The 16,629-nt window shown below is 56.3% G+C and overlaps 3 protein-coding genes across 7 annotated transcripts; 2 read left to right on the forward strand and 1 right to left on the reverse strand.

Annotated features, from left to right (window-relative positions):
- Positions 1–213: 213 nt before the first annotated feature.
- SHFL (shiftless antiviral inhibitor of ribosomal frameshifting) lies at positions 214–4,798 on the forward strand. Its single transcript, XM_019659413.1, has 8 exons — positions 214–581; positions 1,039–1,162; positions 1,352–1,401; positions 2,802–2,840; positions 3,012–3,161; positions 3,614–3,717; positions 3,822–3,976; positions 4,499–4,798. The coding sequence occupies exons 1-8, from the start codon at positions 561–563 to the stop codon at positions 4,720–4,722; spliced, it is 867 nt and encodes a 288-aa protein (XP_019514958.1). The 5' UTR covers positions 214–560; the 3' UTR covers positions 4,723–4,798.
- A 104-nt stretch (positions 4,799–4,902) lies between these two features.
- ANGPTL6 (angiopoietin like 6) lies at positions 4,903–12,575 on the reverse strand. 5 transcript variants are annotated; one of them, XM_019659407.1, is made up of 8 exons: positions 12,411–12,575; positions 11,437–11,516; positions 9,992–10,097; positions 7,666–8,248; positions 6,812–6,974; positions 6,061–6,248; positions 5,711–5,981; positions 4,903–5,202 (listed from the first exon to the last, which is right to left on the reverse strand). In XM_019659407.1, the coding sequence occupies exons 1-8, from the start codon at positions 12,452–12,454 to the stop codon at positions 5,012–5,014; spliced, it is 1,626 nt and encodes a 541-aa protein (XP_019514952.1). In that variant the 5' UTR covers positions 12,455–12,575; the 3' UTR covers positions 4,903–5,011. The 5 variants fall into 5 exon arrangements, with proteins under 5 accessions (XP_019514952.1, XP_019514954.1, XP_019514956.1 ...); XM_019659409.1 differs by lacking the exon at positions 12,411–12,575 and having other exon boundaries at positions 7,666–9,449; positions 9,992–10,080; positions 11,437–11,518; XM_019659411.1 differs by lacking the exon at positions 12,411–12,575 and having other exon boundaries at positions 9,992–10,080; positions 11,437–11,512.
- Positions 12,576–12,628: 53 nt separating this feature from the next.
- Positions 12,629–16,354, forward strand: PPAN (peter pan homolog). Its single transcript, XM_019659412.1, has 12 exons — positions 12,629–12,730; positions 12,816–12,986; positions 13,492–13,593; positions 13,787–13,837; positions 13,950–14,120; positions 14,706–14,782; positions 14,958–15,065; positions 15,166–15,289; positions 15,376–15,454; positions 15,547–15,676; positions 15,747–15,910; positions 15,991–16,354. The coding sequence occupies exons 1-12, from the start codon at positions 12,713–12,715 to the stop codon at positions 16,188–16,190; spliced, it is 1,395 nt and encodes a 464-aa protein (XP_019514957.1). The 5' UTR covers positions 12,629–12,712; the 3' UTR covers positions 16,191–16,354.
- Positions 16,355–16,629: the final 275 nt, after the last annotated feature.

The following is a 16,629-nucleotide window of genomic DNA, read 5'->3' on the forward strand; positions in this document are numbered from 1 at the left end:
TATAGTCACTTATCGCCCCCATTTTATAGAGGAGTAAACTGAGGTTCAGAGAAGGGACATGGCCAGGTAAGAGACTCAAGAGTCAGGAAGGTGCCCAGGTCCCAATTAGCGCCTGATTCCTGGGGGAGGGGAGAAGGCGATGAACTAGGGGAGCGCGAGCTGCGGCGGGGGCAGAAGGGGAAGCCGGAGATTCGCAGCGGCCTTCCGATGCGGCCCCGCCCCCACGAGGGACGTGAAGACGCGGACCCCGCGCAGCGTGGGGACATGTGACCGACTGCAGAGGCCGCGCCGCCTCTCCTGCCCGAGGTCTGCGCGCTCAGCCGCAGAGTGCAGACCCCGGGAGCCCTCCTGGGTTTGGGGCACAAGAGCAGAGGCGGAGCTAGGGTGGAGCCAACGCTCCCCCGCAATCGAAAGCGAAAGAGGGGGCCGGGGAGGAAGGGCGGAGCCGGTCCGGAGCCCCGCCCCCTGCCCTGCGCGCTGCTGGACCGCGGGGCGCGCCCAGGTAGGGGGTCGCTGAGCGCGTAGTGCGGACTCTCGCGGAGACCTGCGAGGCTGCCACCATGTCTCAAGAAGGTGTAGAGGTAGGAGATGGCTACGGCTGGGCCGGGGGCCCTCAAGAGACGCCGGGAAGGGGCCGGGGCCGGGGAGGGGGCTTCGCAGTTCCTTGGGACTCCATCCAAAGCCCAAACCTTCCTCCTTAGCCCACCCCCCCAGAAAGGAGAGTGACCGCCACCTCCCCCAGAGCGAAATGCGGCCTCCTGGACGAAAAGCGGGGGCTGCAGGGTCAAGGGTCAGAGGCCAGGGCTTACCTGGCCGGCCTCCTCCCGAGTCTAGGACGCTCGCCCCAGTCCGCACCCTCCCCCAGTGCCTGGTGGGGACTTTGGCTTTTTCCAGGAAATGCCGTGGAAGGATGGGGGTGGGGGATGCGGAGGCCAAAACCAAGGGTCAAGTTCAGGCCGGGAGAAGGATGCCTAGAAATAGTGGATGGGGCAATTGCCCTTCTTCCCCAATCGAAGCCCCCCTTTTCCCCCACCCCAGCTGGAGAAGAGCGTCCGGCGCCTCCGGGAGAAGTTTTATGGGAAGGTCTCCAACAGGAAGGCGGGGACTCTGATGAGGAAATTTGACAGCGACCACACCGGAGTGGGCCGCTCCATCGTGTACGGTGAGCGGATAGGGGTCCCAGGACTGGTGGGCTTTTCGCGTGGGGGAACGTGCCGTGGTCTGTGCGGAGGGTAGGAAGAGGAGTTGAGATAATCTCTTGGGGAAGGGTCTGTATTGGAGTTCCGGAGACCCTGAAACTCCCACAAGATCCTTCAAGGGCCCTTCACTTACACTTAACTCTCCCCACCAGGGGTAAAGCAGAAAGATGGACAGGAACTGAGTAATGACCTGGATGCCCAGGTAAACTGCCCCCCTCCGCTCAAAGGACAGTGTAACTGGGGAGGGAGAACAGAGGGAACCCTGCCCATCCTTGGTGAGCCCTACTCAGTGCAGTGCCCGTCCACAACTCATGGTCCAACCACATTTACTTATTCACTTAACTGTTGTGTGTCCTGCCAGCGAGCCTGCAAACAGTAGGTCTTCATTACATGCTAATGGTATTAAATGGGGGAGAGAGACATGAAACTAGTGACATGAGCCAGGATTAATGTTATCACAGAGGAGCCCTAGAGGTCAGGGAAGGCTTCCTGGAGGATGTGGTGTCAACTGTTAAAGGCTGAAAAAGAGTGATACCTGGGAATGGAGGGGTCAGAAATGTCTTCTTGGAAGAGGGAATAGTGTGAGCAAAGAAACACGCAAATAGGCTGGGATGAACAGGAGATAGGGAAGGAGAGAAGGGCAGGGGGCTTGTGTTGAAAAAATGAATGAATGAACGCTTTGAAGCACAGATATACATCATGGCCACTTTGCCCTTTAGATGGCTTTGGTTGCTGATGCACTGTGGATTTTGCCCGCCTGAAAGACCAGCATAGAGTTGTTAAAGAGTATAATAAAGTATGTATTATACTCTTTACCTTTATACATTGACATTGATACCTATAAAGAGTATGATAAAAAATAAAGAGTAGCATTTAGAATTGATTGAGCACTTCCCTTGCTGGACTCCAGGAATTTTACCTGTTGACTCATTTCATCACCACAACAACCCCATGAGACAGGTCCTATTATTTATTACCCGGTTTTATGGATGAGGAAACTAAGATAGTGATGAAGTCACCAGCCAGGATTATGCAGCATGCAGGCGGCAGCTGGGATTTGAACCCCAGGCACTCAGAGTCAGAGCCTGGGCTCTGAGATGCCCCTCTTTAGGGACCCAGGGGGAGTAGCTTGGCCACACCCCCATAGCTGGAAGTAATGCAGGGTTGGGGATCGAACCTGCATCTATCTGAACTCAGAGCCGGAACACTTAGCCTAAAGCAGCATGGCCTCAGAGGCAACTCATCCCAATGCCAACAAATGTGTGGTACTTGCCAGCAGTAAGGGAGCATGGGGTCCAGGCCTGCTCCCCCACACTCAGGGTGATCTCAGACAAGCCCTCTCCTGGCTCTGGGCCTCAGTTTCCCCATCTGAGCAATGGGGATAACAGGTGTGCCCACCTCTCAGAGCTGCTATAAAGATAACTGAGGTCATGTACCTGGCTCTCAGTAAGGGCGCTGCTCAATCAGCTCCTTGTGTGTTAGGAACACCCTACTCTTATATGGGGCTGGGAGGGTCCCATCTAGGAGCCCCGCCCCCAACAAAGAAGGTGAAAAGAGGCCTGAGCTGAATCCCCAGCCTCTGCCCCTGGTGTCTCCACCCAGGACCCGCCAGAGGACATGAAGCAGGACCAGGACATCCAGGTGAGTCCAGGGTGTGGGAATGGGGGAGGTGGGGCAGGGAGGACATGCATGGGAGTGAGGTCTTTGTAGGGGAGGGGGAACGCATCTGCTAGGAAAGGAGGGCTGAGACTTGTTATTGTTGGTGGAAGAGGGGTGACCACCCTCTAGTGCCCATTCCCCCTCATTCCACAGGCAGTGGCAACCTCCCTCCTGCCACTGACAGAAGCCAACCTACGCATGTTCCAACGCGCCCAGGAAGACCTCATCCCTGCTGTGGACCGGCAGTTTGCCTGCTCCTCTTGTGACCATGTCTGGTGGCGCCGTGTGCCCCAGCGGAAGGAGGTGATAACCCAATCCAACCTTGAGTCTGTCCTGAACTCCACTCCCAACCCTCATCCTCAATGTCTGAACTTCTGACCTAAGAACATCAGCCTCTGAGAGCTCAACCTTTATCTCACACCCTAACCCCCAACCCTGACCTGGACTTCTGACCTTCAACTTGAGGAACTCAACCCTTACCCTGGAGCCTGACCTCTGACTCCACAGCTTGACAGCTACCACAGAAATCAAATCTGACCCCGAAACCACAACCCCAAATCTGGTATCTGAACCCCTTAACTAATGGTGTGCTTCTGGTCAATGCTTAACAACCAGCTCTTGTGGGTGTGGCGGGGGGAGGAACCCCAGATTTCTAGTGTTTGCCAATTTCTGTGGTGTAAATATTCCCCGTGGCCAATATCAAGCTAGCAGAGTTCCTTCTGATAGCGAGCCTTCTGTCTTCTCCACACCTGCAGGTGTCCCGGTGCAGGAAATGTCGGAAGCGCTATGAGCCTGTGCCATGTGACAAGATGTGGGGCGTGGCTGAATTCCACTGCCCAAAGTGCCGACACAATTTCCGGTGAGGTCCTGACTCCCCCCCCTTACCCTCAGCCCTGCCTTACTCCTGCCCTGGACCCATCCTTGCCCTCTCCCTTGGACCCTCATGGCCCTGCCCACCCCCAGGGGCTGGGCACAGATGGGGTCCTCATCCCCTTGCTACGGGTGCGGCTTTCCTGTGTATCCGACACGGATCCTCCCTCCGCGCCGGGACCGGGACATGGACCACCGCAGCACCAACACCCACTCCTGCTCAGCTGCCGACTGCTACAACCGGCGAGGTGAGGACCTGGCTCCTCCCCAGTGGTCTCTCCCGACTGTGGGCGGTCGACTTGGCCTTGAGTCCTAGGATATCCACCTCTGAGGCCTTAAGTCTCTGCCTGCTTCTTCCACATGCCTCTCAAGGCCTGTCCCCGTGGCCACTTCCCATGCCATCGCCGCCTCCATGTTTTCCATGGCTCCCCAGCCTCCATGACCTATAGCACCTCATCTAGGACCCCTGAACTTCCTAAAACACACCTCCACTGGCATCAGCCACCTTCCACGGTCTTGCCTATGAGGCTCTGTAATTTCCCTCCAGTGACCCACACCCATGTCCCGTGGCCTCTGCCTCTGTGGTCTCTGTGTTCTTGGCTCCTGTTTTGTCTCCTGGAGCCTCAGGTGACACCCATGTCCCTGGATCTCCTATGGCTTTCACCTCCAAATTTCCTGTAGCTCTAAGCTTGTGGCCTCAGCTCTGAGTCTGTGGCCTCAGCCTGCTGGCCCCAGAGTCTCATGTGACCTCAGAACCTCTCCCTCCCCAGAGCCCCATGTGCCTGGGACATCCTGCGCACACCCGAAGAGCCGGAAACAGAACCACCTGCCCAAAGTCCTACACCCCAGCAACCCCCACATCAGCAGTGGCTCCACTGTGGCCACCTGCCTGAGCCAGGAGGGCCTGCTGGAAGACCTGGACAACCTCATCCTGGACGACCTGAAGGAGGAGGAGGAGGAAGAGGAAGAGGAGGAGGGTGGGCACAGGGAGTGACCCTACCAGGTGCAGATGCAAACCAGACACGGTCTGTGGATATTTTGTGTTATTATAAAATATGAGCTCAAACAGAGATCTAAGTGCCCTTGGGGAGCTGCCTGGGTTAAGAGATGTTGGCAGGGGGATTCCTGGGTCCTGTTTTCAGGGCCCTGGGGAGCAGACTGACGACAACAGGAAGGTCTGTGGGACATGGCCCATACTAAACCATGAAGGAGGTGTGGCCAGGACAACTTTGGCTTCTGCTGACAAACATCCCATGGGACCTGGGGTACAGATGGACAGATGGTCACAGCCTCAGGGGCCGGATCAGCATGGCAGCCTTCTTGAGAGAGTAAGCTCCGCCACGAAACTCAGCCCAGTAGACACCATCCTGGTAGCGGCTGCGATAGTGGCCACCACGGTGCCACACACCATTGAGGTTGGAGTGGGCACAGGCATGGTACCACCAGCCTCCCCTCTGGTACAGGGCGCAGTTACCTGAGGGGAGAGAGAGTCCATGTCCTCTTACCAGAATAAAAGCCTCTACCAGTACTTCACTAGTGCAAGGCTTTTGCCAGGCATCCCGTGGCCCCCACTTTCTTCTTCAGAGTAATGGTCTTAATTCCTTCCCTATCTGCTTATTAAAGTACAAACCATACTTTCCCTACCCTTTCTGCAAACTAGGAGCTCTACCCCTCATTCCTTTACCAGGAAAAAAATCTTTTCTGTCTCCTTTATAGACTAAGTCCTAGCTCTCACAACACCCCCATACTTCCCCACATGCATGCCCTGCCTTTCACCAGAACAGGAGTCCTGACTATCTTTATTGCCTCATCAGAGAAGGAATCGCCCCATCCTCTCACCAGAATAAAAGTCCTATCCTCTGTTCTCTTGCATACCCTGATTCTTACCAGAAGGAAGTCTTATCCCTTTCATTCCCTCACTAGGAGTCCTACTGCCCCCACTCCCCTCCACACACACACACACCAGAATAAGAGCTCCTTACCAGAGTAGGAGTCTCGGTCCCTATCTACAGTGCTGAAAGGCTTGTCATTGTGCCAGGAAAGAGAGTCTCCTGCATCTCCATGGTACTGGCCAAGCCGTAGGCGGTAGTGGTCTCTCTCAGGCTCCAGGGAAAAAGCATCATAGTGGGCACGTGCACCACGGCCCCCCCAATCCTCCAGGAGCACCAGCAGCTCATGGTCCCCACGGCTGGTCAGCTGATGCACGGGTTCAAGGCCCAGCCAATATTCTCCATCAGGCTGCCCAAAGCCCACCTGGCAGGGCAGGAAAGTCAGGAAGTTAGGAGCAGGTCCCCTCCCCTGCCCAGCCCTGCCCCTGCCCACCTGCACCCACCTTATAGTGCTGCCAGGTAGTAAAGAAGTTGACAGAGCCATCTTGCCGCCTCTGGATCACAGTCCAGCCTCCACCTTCCAGCTGTTGCTCGCACCATGCCAATACCATATGCCGGCCCAGTCGCAGCTCATACACTCCACTCTGCCCATGGCCTGCCCAATGGGCCTCTGCACAATCCTGCCACGGGCCTGTGAGCACAGAGATACGGGGGAGGCACAGCCTGGACCAACCAACCCCTTACTGGAGTAAGACTCCTAATTCTCACTGGTTCCTTCATCAGAATAGTAGTCCTGCCTCTCCCATTCCCTCACCAGAATAAGAGCCCCAAATGCCTATGCCCATTTCTTTACCTGAATAAGACTCTTAAGTCACTCTTCTCTCACTATAGCACATGTGGAGCCTGGGGTTCTTAAATCCTGTCTCTATGGCCTCACCAGAATAGAAGTGCTGAACATGGCACTCTGAACCAGCTCAAATTCTCACCAAAGTAGCAGTCCTAAATTCCCTGTCCCCTCATCAATATAAGAGAGCCTCATGTCCTGCTTTCACACCGTAGTTAAGAATTTTGGTCTTTACCAGAGTAGGAGCCGTAGCTCCACGTTCCATCACCAGATTAAAAGTATCATTTCCTCTAGTCCTCCACCATGAGAGGAATCTGCCATTAAAATCCTGACTCCTATTTCCTTCTACTAATGCTGCACTGGAAGTCCCCTGGCTCTTCACACCCCCAACAGCCCTGCCCTCATCTTACCCGCTGGCTTGGTGGGGACAGCAGGGTACCCTGTGGGCATGGAAGAAGCCAAGGGCTCCTGCTGGCTCTGGGGCTCTGGGGCTGGGTCTAGCCTCCTGCCGGTGTCATTCGTGCCACCCACCAGACTGACCGGAACCACAGGTACCAGAGGCGGTGGCAGGACCTGGGGTGACCAAGAAAGTCAGATGTGATTGCACTAACCCTCAGCCTAGGCCACTCTCAGCTCCTAAATCTGCCAGCACCCAGATGGGTGGGAGATCAGGCAGGGGCATGGATTGATCCTCCCCAAAAGCCTAACTAACTGTCAAAGCAGACAGTTGGGCCTAAATTCCTGCTCTGGTGTACACAGCTTAACCAATCTGTGCCTCCAACTCCTTTTCTGTAAAGTAAGGATAATATGCGTACCTCCAACAATGAGTATTAATTTACTGAATGCTCCCAACAACCCTGTATGGTAGAGGCTGTCACAAAGCAACAATCTCTTATTCAAAACCCAGCGCCAGACATGTTCCAGAATTCAGAATAATATGGCAGGAGTTAGAAACAGTAACATAGGGTCTATATTGTGTATTACATAACACCTCCATAACATGGGTGTTTGGTCTTTACCCACACAATATGCTTGATTACAGGATTCTAAAAATAGTCATATGAAGTAGATTAAGTAAAGACTAAGTAGCCACCAGTTGCGTTTTGACCCAAATGAGATATAGGAGGAGAGGGAGGAATCCAATTTTTGGAACTTCGTATTTTCATAACTGCAGATAAGAGATTCTGGGGTTGCAGGAGACCCATCTTACAGACAATGCGTACAGGAAGTGGCTGCGATTCTGAGGGGACGGCTACGGGGTTACCTGCTGCTGCCCGCCCGAGTCCCCTGGACACAGGCGCTCCAGGCGGGCGATGAGGCTACTCTGTTGGCTGACCAGCTGCGCCAGCTCGCGGAACTTGACGTCCAGCTGATGGAAGTGGGCAGCGGCGCGCTGCGCCTCGGCCGACGCGTTGAGCACGCGCTCCCCAAGTAACGCCAGTGCGGCGGCGGGCTCGGCTCCCGGGCCGGGCGCGGCTCCTGGGTCCGCCTCGTGCTGTAGCTGCGCGCGCAGCTGGCCCAGGCGCGCGCTCAAGCCGCGGCTCTCCTTGCGCAGCGCGCGCACATCGCCGGCCACGGCGCTGTCGGCCGCAGCCAGCCGCTGAAGTTCACGCAGCAGCTCCTCGTGACGGCCCACGCGCACGCGCAGCGCCGCCACCTCGCTGGCGTTCACCGCCTCTCGCACCGGCCCCGCGGCTGCTGGCCCGCTCCAGCACACGGCGCCCGTGAACTTCTGCTGGGGTAGCACGAAGGTGTAGGTGCAGCGCGGGGCACCTGCCCGTGCCCACGATGCGCCCAGCAGGAGCAGCAGATGCAGCGTGCGCAGCCTGGGCGCCCACATGGCGGACCTGCAGGCAGAGGACGAACAGGAAGGAAGGGGGGACCCGGGAACCCAGACTCGACCCCTGAATCTCAGGCTGGGCTAAACCCAGCTGCTCCCAGGTGGAGTCGTGTCTACACCTGCGTGGCTCCGAGTCCAGAAACGCCCGAGGCTGGAGACGACCCAATGGTATCCCGCCCTGGACTCTCCACTGAGTTCCAGAAGCCCTGAGGGACTGCCGTGGCTCATACATTCATTCAACAAGCATTCATTGAGAGCTTACTGTGTGCCGCCCTAAATTCTGGGAGCTGGGAATACAGGCGGGAACAAAACACAAAATCCTTGCCTACCAGGAAAAACATAAAGCATAAGATTAATAAAGTGTATTAGGTGGCGCTAAGTGCTAAAGATAAAGAGCGGAGAGACATGGGGATCTGTGCAGGGGAAATCTGAGAAGAGGGAAAGCCTCCTGGAGGAGGTGACATTTGGACAAAGACCTGAAGGAGGTAAGGGAGGGAGGAAGGCTTGGGGCTGTCTGAGGAAGAAGAGTGGCCCTGGCAGGGGAAACAGCAAGTGCGTCCCTAGCACCTAAAACAGGGCCTGGTGCTATACACCTCCCCACCCCCCAACACCCACATGCCCCAGGTCTGCTGTGCCCCGAGGTGTTCCCTAGCTCACACAAGTGGCCCCCTACAAGTGTCCTCACTAAAGGGTGTGTACTTGTGGCCACCTACCCCCGACGCTGTAGGGTCCACACACGAGTCCCCATTGTCTTCATTCTTGGGGTTCACAGACTCTCAGAGGGGGGCACACATGCCTCCCATGTGTACCTGCAGACACTCAGAACATGTCTCAGGTGTCCACTCAACACCCTGTACCAAGTTCCACTATGTCCTAACCCACGTGTCCTGGTCGTCACCCAGGCACATGTCCTGTGGTCTCCATCGTCACACGTTGCCTCATTCACAGTCAACAAACACTCCCTCAGCCTGTTGTGTGCCAGGAGCTGTTGCAGGCAATGGGGACACAGCCGTGACCAACACAGACAAAATCCCTGCCCTCGAGGAGCTGACATTCTAGTTGGGAAAATGGACAGTGGATAGGTCAGAGGGTGATAAGTGCTTAGGAGAAAACTCAAGCAGGGAAGGGGGTGGGAGTCCTGGGCTTGGGTGGCATTTTAAATAGAGGGGTCAGGCCTCTATTTAAAGAGATGACACTTGAGTGAAGACCTGAAAGAAGAGAGAGGAGGGGAAGAGCATTCAGGCAGAGGGAACAGCAAGTATAAAGGCCCTGAGGTGGGGCCTTGCTTGATGTACCCCACGAATAGCAGGGAGGCCTGTGAGGCTGGAACAGAGAGAGTGAGGGGGAGAGTGGAAGGAGGTGAAGGCAGGGAGGTGAGGAGCAAAGTGTGCAGGGCCCTGAGGGCTTCGAGAAGGACTTCAGCTTTTACTCTGAGTCATATGGGAACCAGGGGAGGGTGGGGGGTTCTAAGCTGGACAAAGCACATTTATAACTGAACTCACACATGAAGCAGGAGCTCCCAACAGGAGAGCGGGGTCCTCTACTTGTCTACCTGAGGGGCCACCAGGCCCCTCACAACAAAAATGGGCCACATCTCCTGGAGCTAGAGTGTGTAACATCTGCTGCCTTCCAAGATCTCAGCCTGGGGTGAGGAGGAGGCCTGCGAAGCCCCCTCAGTCAAGCAGAGGCCCCAGTCTCTCAACAGACAGAATCAGCCTTCACCTGCCCTCCCACCCTCCTGTTCTCTCACCTTTCACAACCAAGACCCTGAATCCAGTGACGCTCGCAGCAGGCACAGAAGTCTGAGGAGGAGCCAAGGTTCCAGCAGGGGCCTCTAAGCTGGGAAAGGGGAGAGGCTGATGGGAGAACAGGAGGGAGGAGGCTTAGTCCCAGAGCCTGGGACTAAAGCTGTGATGCTGAGACCAGGAGCTCCAACTGTAAATATTTAGGATTTCCCACATGAGAATTGAGGCTGAATTGCCAGACCCCCTGTCCAGGCCACCAGAGCCTGATAACACAGGTCAGTGCCCTGGACATTCCCCCCACTGCAGAGCACAGAGCCTGGCAGGCTGCAGGCCCTGGGATCAGGGGATCCGGGCCTCACACACACACACACACACACACACACACACACACACACACACACACACACACACACACCACAGAGAAGGGCAATAATCAACAGCAGCACCTGCTGTGGGTCAGGCATGACTCTAAACTCTTTACACCTTTTATCTCATTTAATCCTTGCAACCTGAACTGCCTTCTGTGTGTAGCCTCATTTTATAGCAGGGAAAACTAGCCTCAGAGGGTGAGTGACTTGCCCACGGTCACACATCTGGAAAGGGTTGGCAATGGGATTCGGCCCAAGTAGCTTGGCTCCAGAATTCGCATACATACGAGGTCAGACAATTAAGTTCACGAATTGTTGGCGAAAAGTTCAAGTCATCTAACTTTTTCACGCAGCCTTTTCAGCACTTCCAAATAGTAAACTTGGTTAACTGTTTGTCCTGTTGGTACAAATTCATAATGAATAATCCCTCTGATATCAAAAACAGGTTAGCAACATTGTTGCAACAAGCTCAGGAACTTAATTATCAGACTTTGTATGCTGTGATAGTCACACACATCCATGTGTACATAACACAAAGGCATACAGACATCCAACAAGACATGCAAACCGCTGCACAAAGCAGCAAAGATAGACAGATGGAATGTGTGTGTGCATGTGTGTCTATGGATTTGCCTGGCACACGCACACGCAGATTCCATTTGCCAAAGACACAACCAGAAATACAACACAGATTCGGGCAGCAGTTGTGTGTTCAAAATTTGGTCACACACATAAACACACATATACATCACAACTTAAAGGAAAACCTCCTGTGGGCTGAGTGTGTCTGTACCTGTGTGTCAGACACATACATACCCAGGTACACAGAGGATCACACACTGGCAAGCACAGAGATGCAGACCGGGTACAGAGCAAGCCCCTGGCAACAGCTCACCCCCAACAACAGCACGCATGTGTCCATTTGTCTCCCACACACAGTCACATCTTCACACAGGGCCAGTCATGCAGGCACAGAAACAGGCTGAAGTAACCACACAACCATTTCTCAGGGGTACAGAGATTCACGCAGAGCCCCCAACCCTCCCAACCCCACCCCAGAGCACAGGCCTGTGTTTTCCAACCTGTGCGAAGGCCTTGCAGACTAGCAGCCTCCTTCCCCAGTTCCTCTGTCCTGAACTCGTAACCTGAGTGGACTCCGGGCCTGAAAGAGGAAATGGTCGTCCCAGATCTGAGACAGGCTGCCAGGCTGGGCTCCAGGCCTGGGCTGAGGCCCCCCACACTGGGCCCCTCAGCCCCCCACCCGCAGCCCCCTCCAGCTTCCCCCATTGGCAGCAAAGAGAAAAACCTCCTAAGTCACAGAGAGGGGCTGATAGAAGGGAGAGTCCGAGACACAGGGAAGGGGAGAGACACAGGGAGTCTGGAGAGACAGGATAAGAGAGAAATGGCGATAGAGACAGAAGAGAAAGATGGAAACTTAGAGGTGATGAAAGAGACAATTGATGGCAGAGACAAAGTTGGGGGAGAAGGAGACAGACATATGGAGGAGACAGAGATGGGGAGGAGGAGACAGTGGGGGAAGAATTGGGGAGGGGGAGACAGATGAAGAGGAGAGGCAGAGGGGGAGGGGAGGCAGATGGGGGAGGGGAGGCAGATGGAGGAAGGGAAGCGAATGGGACAGGGAGAGAGATGTTGGGGGCGTCTCTTCCCCCCACCCCAAGGTTCTGGGGAAGAAGCCAGGGGCCTGAGGCCAAGATTGGGGCTTGGAGTGGAAACCGGGAGGGGATGAATTTTTCACCAAGCGCCCACATTGCCCTAAGTTTCCAGAAGGTGATGTGGAGTTTCCATCCTCAACCCATCCGCAGGCAGAGCCCCGTGGGAGGACAGCTGGCCGTCAGGAGTTGGGGGCCCAAATGAGTAACAGCCACAGCGCTACCCCGCTTCTCTAGCTGCTCCCCAAGTGCCTAGCGCCACTGTGCCAAGCACTGTGCGTACATCGTCTCTCTTAATTCGCAGATCAGAGGGTAAATGATAATTATCTTCAGTTTAGGGTCCTTTAGGAGTCTCGGGGTGGGGACAGTGGCTCTCAAAATCGTACCGCTGGCAGAACTGGCCGAGGCAGGATTCGAACCCGCGACTCATTTCTTAGCGCTGTCACGGACTTCCTGATTCTCGCAGCCCGCCCCCGTTTCCGTAGAAACAGGCACCACGTGTTTCCATAGCAACCCCTCCAATTTTTTTTTTTTTTTCTTTTTTCCCCTATCGCTATCTGGTGCGTTAGCTTGCCTAGTGACATCACCGCGCAGCGGCGCCTCACGTGATAGCTTCGCCGGTGCCGGAAATGAGTGGTGTGGCGCCGGAAGCGGCCGGCAGAACGGCCCTCGTGGAGAAGACGGCGGCATGGGGCAGTCAGGGCGGGTGAGTGCGGCGGCCGGGGAGGCGGGCGGCGCGGGCGGCGCGGGCGGCGGCCGCAGCGCTCACCGCTCGCCTCTCGCCTCTGCAGTCCCGGCACCAGAAGCGCGCGCGCGCCCAGGCTCAGCTCCGCAACCTCGAGGCCTACGCCGCGCAGCCGCACTCGTTCGTGTTCTCTCGGGGCCGCGCGGGTCGCGGCGTCCGGCAGCTCAGCCTGGACCTACGACGGGTGATGGAGCCGCTCACTGCCAGCCGCCTGCAGGTCTGCACCCCTCAGCCGGCTTTCACCTGCCCTGGGCCCCGTCGTCGCGGCTCCAACCGCTTGGGGCTTCAGCCTCCCGGGGTGGAGAAGGACCCCTTTGGGGATCGTCGTCTTTGCCTCTCAGGGTTTTCCGGGGCAGCAGTGAACGCACTCAGCTTAGGGTTTTGCTGGGTGCCTGAGACTGGTGGCTAAGAGGGGGACTCTGGAATCAGCAGAACTGGGTTGGAAACTTGGCTTCTCTCAAAGGCCTGGAACAAGTTACTGAATCTCGCTGTGCTTCAGTTGGTTTATCTGCAAAATGAGGACATGGGCGCAGGAAACAAGAGGCGGTCCTCGAATTCAAGTCTCATTGGCTCTAGAGACCAAGAGCATTCCACTCCCCCCCCCCAACCCACCTCCCTTCTGGGGAGGATTAGGTGCAAGAAAGGGCATGGCAGTTTTAAGCTTATAGTCTGATGAAAGGGGGGGTCTATGATCGTTCCTTTTTCTTTTTTCTAATTTCCAGGTACGAAAGAAAAATTCTCTGAAGGATTGTGTGGCAGTGGCTGGGCCCCTTGGGGTCACACATTTCCTGATCTTGAGCAAAACGGAGACCAGTATCTACTTTGTAAGTGGACACCCACACCCCTTATTTCCCCCACACCCTCCTTCTCCCCCAACTCTCATGATGAACCCACGTGCCTCTGAGCTGCTGTGATTCTGGCTTCAAAGTAAACGCTCTGAAGAGATGGGGCAGAGGTTCCCACTCCCCCTACTCTTTACCTGGAAGCCTCCACCCTCATTGATCCTTTTTTCTGTAGAAGCTGATTCGCCTCCCAGGAGGCCCCACCTTGACCTTCCAGATCAACAAGGTAAGGATTGGAGCTGGTATGAGGGCCATGTAGGGTGGGAGCTGGGCTTGGGGATGGCGCCAGCTGTGAGTGGTTGGCCATCACCCACTCCTTAACCCCCGCCCCCCTGCAGTACACACTGGTGCGTGATGTGGTCTCCTCACTGCGCCGGCACCGCATGCACGAGCAACAGTTCACCCACCCGCCTCTCCTGGTGCTCAACAGCTTTGGCCCCCACGGCATGCATGTGAAGCTCATGGCCACCATGTTCCAGAACCTGTTCCCCTCCATCAATGTGCACAAGGTGGGCTGGGCCTGGAGTGGCAGGTGTGGGTGGACATGGTTGGTAGCAGGTACCACACAGGCCCTGTGGTTGATTGCTCAGTTCTCACTTCCCAGCACTGAGGCTGAGATCTCTGGCTCCCAAAGTCAAATCTGACTTATGTTGTGTGACACAGGGCAAGAGGCTCCCCGTGAGCTGCCTTCCCGTCTGGCAGGTGGAAAACCCAATGGTGTTTGGTTGAGTCCTGGTTTAAGGGGTGTAGTCTGTGTTGTCATGACTCCATCTTACAGAAAGGGAAACTGATGCTGACAGGTGAAATAACTGGCCTGACGTTAGATATAAGGCATCAGGGGAGGATTGTATTTTCTAAGCTGGCTCCAGAATCCCAGCTCCTAATTCCTGGCATCAGCGGGTCTCAAATTCGGCTTGTTAGATGCGATCATGTGGGTGGCCTTCTGGGGGCCCTGAAACCAGGATTTCTAGCCAGCAGTCCACGGACACAACTTGTAGCTCCGTCCATTCCTGCAGGGCTTGGCTTGGGCTCCGGCATGCAGCGAGGTCCGGGGGCAGCTGATGTGTGCCATGCCCTTATCCTGTCTCTTCCAGGTGAACCTGAACACCATCAAGCGCTGCCTTCTCATCAGTTACAACCCGGACTCCCAGGAGCTGGACTTCCGCCACTAGTGAGCATGGGCGGGGGTGGAGGGGCTGCTCTGTGTGCAGCTGATGACAACACTGCTGCTGAGGCTGATTGTTCAATCTCAAAGTAAACACCCTGACGCACTGTGGAAAGGGGAGAGGAGGGCTGGCCTCAGACCCTGTGACCTCTAACTCCCCTCTTCACTCCGGCCCCTACAGTAGCATCAAAGTTGTTCCTGTGGGTGCAAGTCGAGGGATGAAGAAACTTCTCCAGGAGAAGTTCCCCAACATGAGCCGTCTACAGGACATCAGCGAGCTGCTGGCCACGTGAGGAGGGGGCGGGGTAGGAGACTACCACAGTCCAGGGGACCCCAGAACTGTCCCAGCAGCCTGGGATCCCTTGCTGAGCTGTGTGTGCCCTGCTTAGGGGCGCGGGGCTGTCGGAGAGCGAGGCAGAGCCCGATGGCGAACACAACATTACAGAGCTGCCCCAGGCTATCGCGGGGCGCGGCAACATGCGGGCCCAGCAGAGCGCCATTCGGCTCACTGAGGTGAGACCCAGTGGCAGAAGTGGCTTCCTCTGGCAGCCTCCATCCCCAAGGAAGAACTGACTTTACCCCCCACAATGTCCCTCCAGATCGGGCCTCGGATGACACTGCAGCTTATCAAGATCCAGGAGGGTGTCGGGGAGGGGAACGTGCTGTTCCACAGTTTCGGTGAGGACGGGGATGGCGGGTGTCTGAGGCCCTCCGAGGTGGGTCACAAGGTAGTGGGCACACCTGGATCTTGGTGAACCATCTCTTCTCAGTGCATAAAACAGAGGAGGAGCTGCAGGCCATCCTGGCAGCCAAGGAGGAGAAGCTGCGTCTCAAGGCCCAGAGGCAGGACCAGCAGGCCCAGAATGTACAGAGGAAGCGGGAGCAGCGAGAGGCCCACAAGTGTGTGGCTGGCGGGTAGGGAGGTGGGTCCTAAGAGCCGGCTGCCACACTGACCAACACCCCTCTCCAGGAAGAAGAGCCTGGCGGGCATGAAACGATCACAGGCAGAGGCTGATGGGGACAGCGATGCTGAAGACCCTGGGGCCCCCCCTGAGGCAGAGGGGGCCGGCCAGCAGGAGGAGGAGGATGAAGCCGAGTATTTCCGCCAGGCAGTGGGCGAGGAGCCTGATGAAGGTGCATGGCAGGAGTCAGTGTGGCCGGGCGTTGTGGGCCTGTTCCTGTGCCCTGGTGGCCCTGACAGTCTCTTCTTGCAGACATGTTCCCAAAGGCCCGACGGAGACGACCCAACGGGCCTCCAAGCAAGAAGCGGCGGGTAAAGGAGCGGAAGCTGGACCGAGGCAGTGACCGGAGGCCTCCAAAGGCAAAGGGCAAACCCTGGAGGGCCCAGGCCAAGCTGGGGCCCCGAGGGGCTGCTCAGAACAGTGGGCGAGGCCGACCTCGGCCACCTAAGTGAGTGGCCTGAGGCCAAGCCTAAGCCGAGGATGGAATGCCCCAGATTGGGGCCCGAGAGATGCTGCCCTGGGCTCTGGCCCAGGTGTCCAGGTGCATCCCTGTTTCCTTTCATAAAGGAGCTGGTTCCCCAACCGCCTACTCTAATAAACACTGATTTCTCATGAATCACAGGCTGTGTTTGGAATGGGGGGTGAGGGGGCTTGGGGCACAGGGTCCAGAGAGGCCAGCAGCCCCTGGGAGTTGGACCTGGTTTATGACCCCCAGCCTTAGTAGTGGAAGTACAGAACCTTGTTTTACAGCTGAGGGAAGCGGGTATATTTGACTCTGGTCTTTGGTGGCTCTGGACCCTGGGCCCCTCCCCAGCCTCCCCCAGACAGTGCCCATCAGCAGACCCAGATCTAGAGAGTACAGTGAGGAAGGAAATCAGCAGAAGGGAGGCT

The sequence above is a fragment of the Hipposideros armiger genome, unplaced genomic scaffold (assembly GCF_001890085.2).
Source record: "Hipposideros armiger isolate ML-2016 unplaced genomic scaffold, ASM189008v1 scaffold_298, whole genome shotgun sequence".
NCBI classification, from domain to species: Eukaryota; Metazoa; Chordata; class Mammalia; order Chiroptera; family Hipposideridae; genus Hipposideros; species Hipposideros armiger.